At 37.4% G+C, this 15,339-nt stretch overlaps 1 protein-coding gene across 4 annotated transcripts in view; it reads right to left on the bottom strand.

Annotated features, from left to right (window-relative positions):
* Positions 1–15,339, bottom strand: part of nAChRalpha4 (nicotinic acetylcholine receptor alpha4) — a 136,289-nt gene that overhangs the window by 71,234 nt on the left and 49,716 nt on the right. For all 4 annotated transcript variants that reach the window (XM_046620918.2, XM_046620920.2, XM_046620919.2 and 1 more), the window contains exon 3: positions 12,498–12,607. In XM_046620918.2, coding sequence (XP_046476874.1) covers positions 12,498–12,607 — 110 coding nt within the window. The remainder of the gene's footprint in view (positions 1–12,497; positions 12,608–15,339) is intronic.

Below are 15,339 nucleotides of genomic sequence, written 5' to 3'. Positions count from 1 at the left end.
TCCCGTTTTTTTTTATTCATATATTTATTTATTTTTTTTTGAGCCACCCTGTATATATACATAATGGCGACGGAGCTTGGGACCGAAAAAATCTTTTCCTCAACGTTTTAAAGGCTACCAATTTATTTACAAAACTCGACTCCGAAGAAAGTAGCCGCAGTGCACAATCTCTGCGATTCGATGATAAAGAAAAAAAACTTCCCCAGTTCCATTGACAACCGTCAATTAATTTACCCTTTCAAACTCCACGGGGGACGGAAAAAATCATTTGACGAAACAACTCGAATGAGGTACGCAGTGAAAGGAGGCCGCTATGTTGATAATCTTACGACTTGGACCGACCCCGGATATTCAAATTGTAAAGGCGACCTTCTTCTTGACATCCGGATCGCCGAGTGATCCTCCACTTTGATACTCATTAATAATTTATGACGTAAACCAATTACATTATTCAACGAAATCCGTTTCATTCCGAGAGGAAATTTTTACCGTTGCGCGGATTACTTCAAAGTGCTTCACTACTTTCATTGTTTTACGTAACCGATAAACAAGTAACCAACAATATCGATCAACACAAATACTAGAAACTGTAAAAATATTCGTCAATTAAAATTCAATCAACAGTTATTACGACGATCCCAAGAATTGAAATTACGATGCAAAATCGATCGTGCAAATTCGTTTCACCACCACGGATGAAAAATCGATGCAAAAGTTGTAAGAAACGCGAGTAAATGAATTGAAAGAAGAAAAAAAGAAAAAAAAAAAAAAAACGACAACATTTATGTGTAAAAGTAAGGAAACTGATGAGAAAAAAACGGACAAAAATTGAAAAACACACACACACACACACACACACTCGTTTGAAAGAAAACTGGCGGACAAACAATAGTAAAAATAAAATCTAAATACCACCCTCTCAAAGTACAAAGGCGAGCGAAAAAGTACCGCTGATTTAGCACCGAGTGCACTCCGGTTCTCTGGATACAATAGCGAATGGTTATATCCCTGACCGCTTTTCCCGCTTTCGTCCCCCGCCTCCAAGTTTCCGTTAACACTTCTTTTTCCAGCATCCCATCGTCGCCTGCACTCCACCTCGTCTTCATCTTTGGCCAAAAAAACTCGCAAGCCTTTTCACTATTAAACCTTGACATTATTTTCCTTAGGTGAGAAACTCGACCGCATTTCGATACTCTTGAAGGTCTTTCGCACGGCTTGAAACTTGGACTTGAAGTTTGATTTGATATTATTTATTTATTTATTTTTTTTTTTTTTATTTCTACAACCGTCAATCGTTTTTAAACCGGATTTACCATTATAAGGTCAGTGTTGTGTAACTATACTGCAAAATTTTGAATGATTCTAGGCATGCATGTATCGAAAAATATAGTTCTAGGTAGAGAATGAAAATTAGTTTTCTACCTGTTACCGGAAAGTTTGTTATCCGTTGCTATTCTTTCTCATTACGATCACTGTTGTTAGATTTTCTTGCAGCTGTTACGAAAATTTAATGCTCGTACAACGATAAATTCACGTTAAAGCCTAGTTTGACTAAAAAAGTAGAGTAAACCGAACAAACTGATTTTCCGCTGCAATTACCAAAAAAGAATCGACAGTAGCGCAAAATGTTTACGCGTACTTCGTTTTTCGTAATCCCAACAATATTCAAAACAGTTTTTTTAACGATACCTGTTTTACTCAATTTTTCTAGTTACTGTGCCAAATGAAATTTTGAAAAAGATTACATCAATTTAGTGAGCACAGCATAATAACTGATGTAAAATCATCCCATAATTTCGTGTATTATAATTATTGGGAGTTCATTCGACAGCGAAAAAAAAAAGCTGCGTGTTATTGCTAGGAAAATTTGGGCCGTCATAGTTATTAAAAGATTATCATAAAATTGAATTTCTTCTAACAACGGTTTGAATATTATTGGAATTACAAGAAAGTATCGTACAAGCAACACATTTAGTTCGATTATAATTGTCGATACTAAATTTTCTGACGATTGAGACGTTGAATTTATTTGTTCAGTTGATTGACCAAATATTTTTACGCAAACAATGCATTGACGCTAATTTATTTCCACACCAGCATTCAATTATCGAAATGGTTGCGAGAAATTGAATATATAATCAAAAAGAAACGGACATTTATCTCAAAGTGCGCAGCTTTTTGGGATCGGTGAAAAAAAAAAAAAAAACGTCCTACCACCTTGTCAAGCTCAAGTGTAACACGAGGATCCTTTGAACGGGGCTTCCCGCAGGACATGATGAACGTGTATTATAAGTCGCGAAAATTATCCTGGAGCTGCGAGTACAGAGAAATGAGGGAGCAAAGAACGTGCGGCATTCAATCATGCCGGTGAAAATAATGCGCAGCCCGTCTCGCGGTGGGAATTTCCATTTTCCTTATGAGCGTTCAAAATTACAGCAGTTTCCGTTTTCCATACCCGCGAAATTAATCACGGAAGTTTAAAATGTATTTCGGAAATAACTCGCGAAATCTCTGACCCAGAAAATTTAGTTTACGGTACATGATGTATTCTGAACTACAAAGTATCGTGCATTTGTTATTGTTTTCACACAGTTAAAAATTGATTTTCGACGAAGAAAAGCAGGGTGTTTAATTTTCTTTCAAGTATATCGAAACTTGGGCATTAAATTGAAAAATGTTTCGGACAAAAGTGGTTGTTTATGAAAGGGGACATCAGGCGAGGATTCCAATTTTTGGGTCCGTGTCCTCTGCTGGCCCCATTGAGGCCCAACTTTTTTTCTTTTTTTTTTTCTGTTTCCTATTTTTCATTACGTTTTCTTATTTCTCATTGAAAATCGAGTGAGTGTTACTCTTGGTCATTCTTTGGTTTTCGGCTTCGAACGGGCCCAAAACGTTATCATACGAAGTTTTCTCGCGAAAGAAGTGTCAATGCGTGAATCATTGAGAGGAATTTAAAAATGAGAACGAGTTCCACGATGAACAGAATCGTTCAACATTGTAAAGTGTTTAAGCTGTCGTTTCCATTCTTCATAACTTCGAATAACGTTTTGGGTCTGTTCGAAAACGAAACCCGGAAAAACGACTTGGAGTAAAAGTTATCGACTTTTCAATGATAAATCTGCAAGTGTAATAAAAAAATAGGAGGTTTCATTTTAAAAACAAAAGTTGGGCCTCAATGGGCCTAGCAGAGGCCTGGGACCCAAAAACTGGGATGCTCGTACGATGTTCCGTTTCATATACGACTTTTGTTAAAAAAAATTGCTCAATTTAATGCTTAGTTTCTGATATATTTTCAATCGGGATACCCCATATATTGCACATGAAAGCTCACAATGAGCGAGTTATAAAATCGAATTTGTTATTCGATTCCCGTTATTATACCGCATTGATATTCCATCGGGATTTTCCGCATGCAACTGCAGGGAATTGAGAGGAAATAGAGAAAGTTTCGACCAGCGTTATTCCGAACACTGCGGCATCATCATTTCGCCATTGTCCTCGACAGCACAATAAGAGCTGCAACGCGACCCTTTCGCTCAATAGAGAATATACCCTATAATAAGCGATGAGAAATATCCGTTCACCAAAAATTTCGCACGTTATGCGAAATCGCAAAATTACATCGCGAATTGTCCACGAACGTTAATTCCACCCAGTTTCGTCGATTGCGCATGAAAAGCGCCACACATAAATAATAAAAAACGTGCATATAACGTCTTGCAAAGAAAAGTATACAAAAACTATGAAAGATAGCAGCGATGCTAATCTTAAAACAATGTACGCGATTAGATAGTCAAATTTTTTTTACCGTGCCAAAATGAACAAGATGTTGCAGAAAAGAAGAGAAAAATAAAATACAAGAAAAAAAAAGAAAAAAGAAAGGAAAAACAAAAAAAAAAAAACAAAAACAGCTCGTGAAAATTGAATTCTTCCCGTGCACTTTGCGCGTTACACAATTATCAGGCAAGTGTCCCGAGCCTTGGTGCCGTTTTAGATACGGAAGTATCGGTGGAAAATTCTCTCGAGTAAATATCGTCGAGGGCAACGTCACTCAGGCAGTTTGGAATGTCAAAGCTTTGGGACGAAGCCAAGCGCAGCGTTGAGGCCTGGTAAATCAGACCGCAAGGTTCGCCACCCTCGTCGCAAAATCCACCTGCAACCCCGATTTTGACGGACCACAAACTCTGCACGTCCTCGATTAACTGCGGCGATCTGTTGGCCAATTTCAATCCGATCAAAAATGAGTCGTATTTTTATCCTAGTTATTATTGATATTCGGGCGGGGTCGAAACTCCGAATTTGAAATGTTCCGAAAGCGCCAAATTTAGAATTTTTTTTTTTTTGTGGCGAAAGCTGAAGTAAAAGAATCAAACTTTGACGAAACGTCAAAGTTTTGAATGTCATGAAACCCGACGATCAAAGTTGGGTAAGTGTAAAATTCAGAAAATGTGAAAATGAGAAAATTTGAACATCGTAAGCATCGAAATTCTGAGTAATCGAAGATTTTCAGTTCTGTGAATTTCTGGCTTGGTGAAATTTCACCGCTTTCATCTTCATTAGTCTTGGTTTATCGATATTTTTACATTCGAAATCCTGCCCGTTCCGATTTTTGGTTTTTCTCATTTTTCAAACCCACTTGTCGACTAAACTACGCACTGTGAGTATATTTTATTTTTTCGGAACTTTGCTCTGTCGTAACTTAAATTTTCGGAATCTCGCATTTCGGAACTTTGAGACATCGGCTTTACGTACAGTCGAAACTTTGTCGTTTCGTTAAAGTTTGATTTCTTTACTCCAAGTTTTGGAAGGAAATAATTTTCAAAATAATTTTACTCGAGCGTTTTTCACCCGATTCTGAGGTATTTCGCTAGAAAACTGTTTTTCCGACATTTGTCTATTTCTCTCCTATCCTTTCCTTCAACCTACTTAGATTTGCTGATCGCAGTGATACTGGGGGCGAAAATGCAGTCCAAGTTTTTGTCGGGAGTCGCTGTTATTTCTTCAGAATGCAAAGCACAGTCCTCACAGTTTTCGCACAGCATTGTGCAGTCGTCGAGAGCCTGAAGCGACTCTGTAAACCTCGCTTTGACTTGATTTAATCCCGCCGAACAGTCCGCTTCCAGGCTCAGTATCTTCCGCTTGTAAAAGTCCGAAACACTCGGTGACGTTGCCCGGAAAATGCAGCTCGACTCAACCGAGTCCAGATTCCGATGCAGTTTAAAGTATCTTCCATCATCCTGCAGCTCCTGAGAATCGATCCGTCGATTATTGATCGTTACAAGTATTTTCAAAACTTTTCCCAATTACAACGTCAAATTTTTTCGTTCCCTTTTTGATTCAAGGCCTGATCGAGGAATCGATGCAAAATGAAATTCGAAGCAGGGTTTAAAAATTGGCCAAAATTGCATAATTTTCAATACATTACAACTATACGTTTTTTTTTTTTCTTTTGCCCGTCAGATTGAAGGTTTTTCTTTTTTACGTTTTACACGAGATCGAGAAACTCGTTGAAGTTGAATGCGAAAATTGAGAAAATTTATCGCAAGTACTGTGAATTTTCGAACTTCTACAGCTGTTCGGAAAACAAAGTCCGAAAGAAAAGAAATAATTGACTCACTTCTGATTGCGAGTGGATTAAATTCGGTGGCTGCAGCTGATATCCAAAATAGTTTCGAATAGCTTGGTAATCGTGGAACTTTGAATACGAAGAGAGATCTGAATGGAAGTGTACACGTAATTAGAGTACGAGAAGAACAATTAAAGGGTGATAATTATGCGACAAGTTGAGCGAGTGTTTTCTCAGTTAATCGATACATTTGAATCGGGATTCGAGAAACAAAATCTGTAATACTGAATTAAGTACAAAATCTTATTTTCAAATTGATACACAGTTGAGGAAAAGATGAAACCAAATTGGAAAAATGGTAAAAACTGACCTTGAACCGGAGGGGGACGAATTTTCGAACGAACGGAAACCACGTGACGAATAGTATTATCGATTTCCTGTTGGAGATTTTTTCTCTCGTCTTGAAGCGCGCGTCGAAGATTTTTCAAAATTTCGCGGAGGTTAGAAATTCGAGAGGTTAAAACCGTGACGGAATCTTCGTCCGATGATGCAGCCGTCGGGTTTTCGTCGGCAGGCCGCAACATCGCCGAAAAAATTTTTTTCACGGGTTTTCTTCTCCTCAGGTTCTGTGCATTTCGCGCTTTTGAGAGTTCTCCGCGAAACGCGTGAAATAGCGTAAAGAGAGAAGAGGAAAGAAAAAAGAAAAAAAATGTCAGTATGTATCGGAATTCCGGATGAAGTTGCAGCCGAGTATCTTATCTTCTTTTATTTTGTACATATTATTTTTTTTCTTTTCGCAGGTTTTCCGGTACGTCAAGGTCATGTTTTACTCCTAACTTTACCGACCGAGCAAACTCACCCTTTTCTATCTCTATATGAAATAAACGGAGGAACGGAAAGGGTTCAAATTTAAACGGTGTATCGCTCTTTTCTAGCGGAATTCAGAAAAGTTACCGATATTCCGAGAATCGTAAGAAAAATGTGTAATTTTATGACACGCGTTACTATTTTTATATGTCCCATATTTCAGGGGCCAAAAAGTGCACAGCTGAGATAATTTGCACAATTACGGAATTGAGTACCTGAATTCCGTTACAAAAAACCGATGCACCGTCGAAATTTGAACCCTTTCTTATCGTTTGTTTAGTTGATATAGGAAGAAAAAGGGCAAGTTTGCTCGGTCGGTAAGGGTAGGAGTACTTCATGACCTTGATGACACGTTTTTTTCTCAATAACGATTGACTGGTAAATTTTGTTACTACGGGATTTTTGATGTACCCTAATTTTGTATTAAAAAATTTTTAAATTACATATCCTGTGCAATTTTCCGAAATTTGAAAATTGTCCCAGATTTTTATTTTAATCAGTTAGCGAACATTTTTTTTCCAATCTTCGGTCCTTGTTCACTCACTGGATGAAACTTCAAAATTCAAAACTTTAAATCACGTTGCATGAAAAAACGCGTGTGAATTTGAATTTCAAACCGTGAAAATTTTAACTTCAACTGTAATCCGTGTGAAAAAATTTCAAAGTATTTCGAATAAGTCTACGTGCAGCAGACGAAAAAAAACGTTTTTCGTGTCGGAAGTATAATCTGGTCGGAACTGATGATGAAGTATTGCGTAAGAAACGATTTTCTAATCAACGTTCACAACAAGTAGGAATAAAAGATGCGAATATTGATTCAAAAAACGACGAAACTTTCTTCAGCATTCTGCAACTAACCGCCTGACATTTAATTCGGATTGACGACGACAAGAGCAGAATGCAAAGAAGTTTCAGCCTGCATCAAGGATCCTGCATAAACGGGATAATATCTCGGTAATAGCCTTCATTACATACACACACCGTGAAAACTTTTTGCATCCATTAACGAGACTTAAGGCTATTCACCGTGAAATTAGACCGCGGTAATCGCGTCAGTATTATAACGTACGATAGGTTTATCACGTTCAAATTGCAGCAATTTGCTTCACGTGTCTTCTTCAGGCTGTGCAGACAAGAAGGGTAAATCAAAATCTTGACATCGCATGAACATTTATCGTTCGACTCTGTTTTCTGAATGAAATCAAGGTTGAAAAAGAAAAATATTTGAATTATCCGTAGTGTTTTGAAACTTTTCGAATCCTTGATCCTGTTCCAAGAATTTTTCTTTTCACTCTCTTCAAAAATTCGAATTTTGGGATCACTCATTTCTTTTATCTCGCTATTTCTTCTTTTCCTCAAACTTCATTCTCTGAAAGGAATTTCAAAATTTGCTGTCGTTGAAAGAATGAGGGAAGAAGAAAAACCAGAGGTGTAATTAGAATCAGAAAATTTCGGTAATTATTACCGACTCATTGATAAACTAATCATCTGTAGGAACGTGTTGGAAATATTTGAAAAAAGGGCTGCGTTGCGTGAACAGATTTTTGGATCTGATCAACGTAAAAACGAAACAATAGTATGTGTTCAAAAAGGATAATCGAGGTACGAAAGGAAATCAAAGATTCATATTTTAATCTCCCCCGAAATTGCAGTCTGATCGCTACAGTGAATTACGTTTGACGTTCTGTCTAAGCGAGGATATAGTGATGAATGAAATGATTGATGTGCGATGATACGAATTCGCAGCACAAGGTTTAGCGGCTGTCATTCGCAAGCGGAGATTTTATATTCATCAACATTCGTTGCGTGGTGATTGCGTGAAATTTAATTAAAAAATACGGATGTCATTGCAGACGTGAAATGACTGTGCAATAAAATATTAAATCTTTGAATCTCACAAGCAAAAATTATTTTCCATCTAGGATTATTAATCGCAAAATTGATCAACAATCAAACTTGAGAGGTCAAAAAAAATTTCATAAAACTTGAACACGATAGCTGCAAAAAGATTACACCTCAAAAACATGTGAATTATTAGAACCGAAAAAAGGTTGACAATTTTGCTCAAGAATCATATAATTTAAAGTGATATTGATGATTTCACGTAAATGATTATCGGTATCCTCTGATTTTGCAGTTGAAATAAAAAATTCTTTGATTATTATATCACTTCGAAGTTACAAGTATGTGAACTTTGATCCAAAAATTCTACAATTTAAAAATTCTCTCACTAAAGAGCGATTTTGACCAGTTGATCGCAGACTTTTGAATATACCTAATCGGCAAAAATCAATGTTCAATCTTTTCGAAGAAACGAAAAAGAATCCTGAAACATTTCGCAGTCTATGAAAAATGTGTGAAAATTATAGAGGGACAGAAATTTATCTTCCAAACTTTTTCTAATATTTCGAAAATAATGAGATAAATTTTTTCAACGAAGATCGTCAAAGTGTTGAAAAATTTGGCAAAACAAATGGTTGAATCAACCGCAAAGTTCGGTTCTTCGAAATGAAGTATAAAAAAAAGATCTTAAAACGATGAGAGTAAAAAATTGAATGCTCAAGAATTTTTCGAGTTTCTTTTGAAAGGTAGAACTTTGAGACGAAGGTAAACGAATGCGCGTGTATATTTGGGTAACTCGGTTGAATCGGTTCGGTAAAAATAATTTCACAAAAGTTGATAAATTTGCGTATCTTTCGAATATTTATTACACGAAAAACTTGCAAAAAAATAAATGATACTAAAACTTGGTTGATTTAGCAGGGAACGTTCCACATTCATAAATGAGTGAAAATATATTCCCCCCCCCCCCCCCCCCCCCCATCTTGGAAAATCGTCAAGACGATTCAGCGATATTCGAGTCGTTCGTTTCGCCTTAAGACGAGGGGTTTTATCTTCAACCGTCTTATATAACGTAGCGTAGACCGACTGCTAGCTGGCGTGTATAAAAATATGTAAAGGAATGACGAGCTGAGATACAGAGCCGTAAAACGGCGTGTAGAGATTGCGAATCGATAGTCCATAAGGGTATAAATGCGCTTCAGGATTATCGATACAGCTGTGAAAATGGCCGGCGGTATTTGACGGGCGCATTTCGGTCGGCTTGAAGCGAGGCGTCTCGATATCGATTTCGTATTTGTACCAAGTTTTATCGCCGTCCCCCATCACGTACGTGTCGCCTTCCTAAGACAGACTGGAAATTTCTAACGTAGTTTAACGCGGCGATGGAAAATTCGTTGAAAGAATAAAATACACAGAGTTTTTGAAATTCAAGCCACAGGCTCGACGCCGAAAATTGATGCAAGCCCTCTTTTGGATTCACTCAAGTTTTTTTTTTTTTTTTTTTTTTTTTTTCTTCAACGGGGTATTTCAGTCGCTGATATCGACGCTAGGCGGTGAGTACGAATGACGTCTGCGATATCGACACGTGCATCATATTTCAATCGAAATATTAAAGATGTGTAAAGTTTCCATGCAAGCTGTCAGTCGGATTGAGACTCGAGATATCGAATACTTGTTCAGGGAAAAATTATCTGTTTTACAAGTTTCTAAAAGAAGCTTGATCTGTGAAAATCGCGGGCATCGTTTTATTGAAAAATTTCATTTTTCCTCAATAAACAGTCGCATTTAAGGACTTTCTAAATCACGGTCTCACTTTTTGTGGCTTTGTACATTTTTTTTTTTTGTCTCATATTTTGACCGTACGGCGTACGCTTTGCGAAGAATATCCTGAAATTATTGTTGAGAGATTATAATGTTCGAAAAACACATGGATCAAAATTGCTCCGTAATGAAACCGGTCTAGAAATGTTTTAAGTGAAAAGTAGTGTGTTGAGAATTTTCTCAAAAATTTTCAAACCATTCAAACGATGTTTGGAGTTGAACAAAAAATGGAAAAAAAGTCGGTCGATTACGGGGGTGGTCTCGAAATGTTCGAAACAGAAAATACAGTTTTTGAGAATTTTAATAAAGAACCTTTCAATATCGTTTGAAATATTTATAAATAATAGATCAGTTGACTAAAAAAATCGGGAAAAATTCAGGATACTGTTTCAGAGTTTGGACGTTCGTAGAAAATTTTTTAAACTCAATAGTTTTCAAGAGAATATATACCGTAATAAATTATCCGATAAAGTTTGATACACCGAAAACTTTTTCAAAAGAATAAAAATGTTCACGACATTGAAATTCGACTTTAACTCTTGTTAACTCTCTCTCTCTCTCTCTCTCTCTTTCTCTTTCTCGTTTTCTTAGCGAAAGGAAAAAAGAAAAGCTCGTACAACCGTAGGTATAAAAGTGAAAAGACCGGGGCAAATAAATCGTCTCATTTGGTGGCGCAAGGAAGTTCGCGTCACCGAAGAACGGCGATGTTGGAAACGAAAAGAGAAGAGGGTAAACAGCTAATGGGCCGACCTCGGATCTGGAAGGTAGAAAAGTGGCGAGCTACTAACGGTGACCGAGGCTGCAGAGGCATCTTCGATTCGTCGTGGCAAAGTATATAAGGAGAAGGTTCACGTGGCGAGAAGTGCGGGGAAATAAGCGATATTCAATGGAACGCTCGCCTGGGTTCGAGAAATTTCATCCAGTGAAAGGAAACTCAAGAAACGAGACGCGAGAAAATAAACTACGCTTGACAAAAATCACCAAAATTCCAGCTACTTAGTGTAAAGAATTTTTTACCGCACAAATAGAAGTAAAATATTCTAATGTAGGAAAAAAAGAAATTTTCGTTTTTTCTTTTATCTCAGAACGATCGGCGAACTTTGCGTTGTGATTTTATTTGTTTAATTCATTGTAAAAAACAAACGTCAAATATATTTATAAACAGGTAAACAACATACGGGTTGAACCGCAAATTTTCGACCGTTTAATTACGTATAATTAATCATGGGGTGAAATTATTACACCATCGAATCAAACTTAACAAACAAAATACACATTTGACAATAATTATGGTTAACGTATCAGCTGGAGAATATTTGTCGCTTGTTATGTGGCAGTTGATGTTCATTTGGGATTAAAATTTTTCCTGCATTCGTACCAGTATTTAATTATCGCTTCCGTTTACTTATGTCTATTTAAACAGCTGTTCTTTTTATCATCATTGTTACTTTCTATTTATGTTTATTCGTTTTATAATACGATTATAATTTTCGAAGATTTTTACTCGCCGCCGCAGCGCCCATTTCTCATGCGATATAAAGATGATCTATCGACCCTACTACAGTACAGGTAATATATATATATATACTTAATGTCTTATACATAGTGATATAAACCGACATGTCTTTGCACGCATTGATGCGAGTAGGTATAATATTTTACAACTAAACAATGCGATAAAACGCTGAATCGAAACAGTCTGCGTACATCTATGATATTTCATTTCACTTCTTAATCGTGCGTTTATCGCACAAGTTTGCAAGAGACTTAAATCAGCTTATTATTACACATACTGCATTTTAATCGCATCAGCTGTTGCGTGTGAAATCGGTGATGTTATGTATTATAATTATAATGATACACAGTAATTTGCGAAAAAATTTTAACGAAGCGTGTACCGCGTAACGCTACTCTAAACCGCGTATGCGTATCCATGTGTAGAGACGAACGTGTGTGTTTGTTTTAATTTACACACATACATATGTATACGCATGAATACGGATAGTTTCCAAAATCCATACCGCAGAATTTCCAATTTTCCAACATCATACGCTTGGATTGTGAAAACGAGCAGAGCTATTTCGACCATGATGAACGGATATAATATTCGTAACGATTGAACGCTTCGGCAATCGCCGAATGTTTCCGAAAAACGATTTCAACGATCGAGAGGTGAATGGGAGAAGAATTTTAAAACGCAAGCAAGAAAAAAAAAAAAAATGAAATAAATAAAAAATTTGAAATTTGTTTCCTCGTGTTTGATGAAGACGAAATTAGGAAAATAGATGAGATTGCGAATAATCGACGTCCGTTCATCGGTCAGATTTTGGGGCCTCATGCGGTGCCCGGTTAGGCGTAATTTTTGAACACAACGAATATCACGCATTAAGCATCGACTTACTTGTTGTAGAGAACAATGTCAGGCCGCCATATGTGATCCGAGGGAACGTGCAGCATGTGAACGCCGCCGTATTCCTTCGGCTCCCATCGAAGTTTGTAGTCGTACCATGACTTGAAACAGAAGAGAGTAAGAACACACCTCAGAAAAATCGTATGGCGGTAAAGTTTAACGACAAATGAGCAAAAGCAAATATATACACACCCGTGTTGATTTTATGTTGAATCATTTTCACGAGACATTTTTCCCTCATATTCTATATTGATAAACTGATTGAAGTACCTACGTTTATGACGAATTCCATGCGACCTCAACCAACGGCTGACCTTTGCCATTTTTGATTTTGTTTAAAAAAATTTCTGCACTGTTCCAACTCTGAATCGGTAGCCTGAATTTTTCCAGATTTTTTAGTCGACTTCTCAATTATTTATAAATATTTAAAATGATCTTGAAAGTACCTTTTTTAAAATTCTCAAAAAATTCTGAGAAGCTGTATTTTTTTGTTTTGAATATTTCTAGACGAGACCCATAGTGGATCGAATTTTTCCCATTTTTTTTTTTTTTTTTCATAGCACATTGAATTTTTTTGTTCAACTTAAAATATTGTTTGAACGGTCTGAAAATTGGCGCGAAAACTCTCGAAACTTCTACTTTTTATTTAAAACATTTCCAGACTGTTTCCATTATGGACCGATTTCGATCCATTTTTTTTTTTTGGAGCATTCAACTTTTTTTGTCAACTTCATAATGAAACCGGTTTAGATATGTTCCAAGTGAAAGACAGAAATTTTGAGAAGTTTCTGGATATTTTCAGACCGCTTAAACGATGTTTTAGTTGGTCAAAAAGTTTAATGGTGCGAAGAGATATTTAAAAAATCGGTCCATTATGGGTCCAGTCTTGAAATGTTTGGAAAAGAAAACGCAGTTTTTAGCAGAATTTTGTGAGACTTTTCAAAAAGGTTCTTCTCAAAATCAATCAGTATTTATAAATAATTAACCGATTGAATTAAAAATCTGGCAAAACTCAGGGTACTGTTTCAAAGCTGGGACAATTGCAGAAAAACATTTCAACATAATCAGAAATGGTGAGGGTCAGACGTTGGTTGGGTTCGCGTAGGAATTCCCCTTAGGTATACATAAATTTCCATAAGCTAAGAAATGCGGCGTAGCATGATTAGGCTTATGGTTGTAGCTTGAATAGCTATTATTGAACAGTGTATCAACATATTGAGGAAAAAGTATTAATATCGGTCACAGTATTCCAAGTAACTGATCAATGAGGAAAATATCTGACCCATCGTAGCAGCAGTCCTTTGGTATTATGATTATATTTTTAAAACCCTCATTCAAAAATCAACCAGATTTATCACTATTTGTTAATTTCGCAGAAAGAAAAGCGTTGGAATAGTATTGGAGAAAGTGTCTGTTCGTGATTTTGACATATCTCGACGCGTTTTGTAACCAGTTGCACTCGGTTAGTCACACGCATCAATTCAAAAACGACCGTGAATTGAGGAATCTGAAATTTTGAAGACGCGAAACCGATTACGCTATACAAGATGAAAATTCTTCGTTTCCAACCAGATTCGACTCCTTGTTATTCATTGCGCGGTAAACTGCAGTTCCTTTAATGAAGTGCAAACAAGTGCGTACGATAATTTTCAATCAATCGTGTTTGTCAGTTACAGTTTAGCCAGTGTATTACGATACTCGGAATTGATAAGATGTATGCCAAAGTTCAACAATGTCATCGTCTCTCAAGCCTTAAATACCAAGAGTGGAATACGTGTAGGCAGTACTTCTGCCGTTAGCCCGAGTAGTGGAATGATCGCGAGTCGAAATGCCAACGTCAAGTGCCATTCTGCCGCTCCATTTGCTTTGTCAGCTAATTGCTTCGAATTCGAACTCTGGCGTTTTCAACATCGGTAAGACTGAAACTGCGCCTTTTCACTCACACGTGTAAATTATGTGTTCGCTTTTTCTATTGGCAGCATCGGCTGGAAGTCAGACGTCGGTTCAGATCGCCAAGCGATTGTCAGCCAATCTTCCGCAGGGCTACATTCCTCATCCCGACATCGGCTTCGCGTTCTAAATTCACGATGAAAAAGTGACGTGGCAGCGGGCGAGACGGCGATGCATCGGCGAAGGTGCCGATTTGGTGTCGATTAATTCCGCAGCGAAATCCGAGCGCGTTTCCAACCAGAAAATATTGAGAGATCGCCATATGCACGTTGGAGTTTTGCGTAAGCCTGATAAAAAACAATGGACCAATGTTCGAACAGGTAATGTCCTTGGACATGGGTCCCTTTCCCTGTGCGATAACTGTGATTCATTAATTCAATTTCTTTCCGGCGATTCAGGGATGATCCAGCAGACTTTACCCCTAGGGCGCCAAACGAACCGTTGGGTAAATCGGACTGCGCGTCAATGTTAGCAGATAGTAACAGACTGGGGAATTGGAATTGCGATATTCGGAGGACTTACATGTGTGAGATTCCAATCAACGGGTGATCTCGCGAAGTGTAGAATTCGGCGCCCGCAGCCAAAAGCATGTCCGATTTTCGAAGACGCAAACCAACGCCTCGACGATGCTTGAAAATGATGCTGCGATGAGGACTCGTTGGAGTTCTTCATTTTCGTCATCGTGTATTCAAAAGATGTACAACGAATCTTTCTGTGTATCGAATAAACTGTAACATTCTATCAAATTCCAATAGTATCCTTCAGTAATGTATAGGTCAGACATTCAACCTTAGGATGGTTAGCGGATGAATCACCTTTGGTTGTGTACAATTCCGTCAATCAGTTTCCCGAATGAATCATTGACGACGTTAAGGACCCCTGC

This window comes from Neodiprion pinetum, chromosome 4 (assembly GCF_021155775.2).
Source record: "Neodiprion pinetum isolate iyNeoPine1 chromosome 4, iyNeoPine1.2, whole genome shotgun sequence".
Classification (NCBI taxonomy): Eukaryota; Metazoa; Arthropoda; class Insecta; order Hymenoptera; family Diprionidae; genus Neodiprion; species Neodiprion pinetum.
The sequence above is the reverse complement of the archived record's forward strand: the minus strand, read 5'-3'. Positions and strand labels throughout refer to the sequence as shown.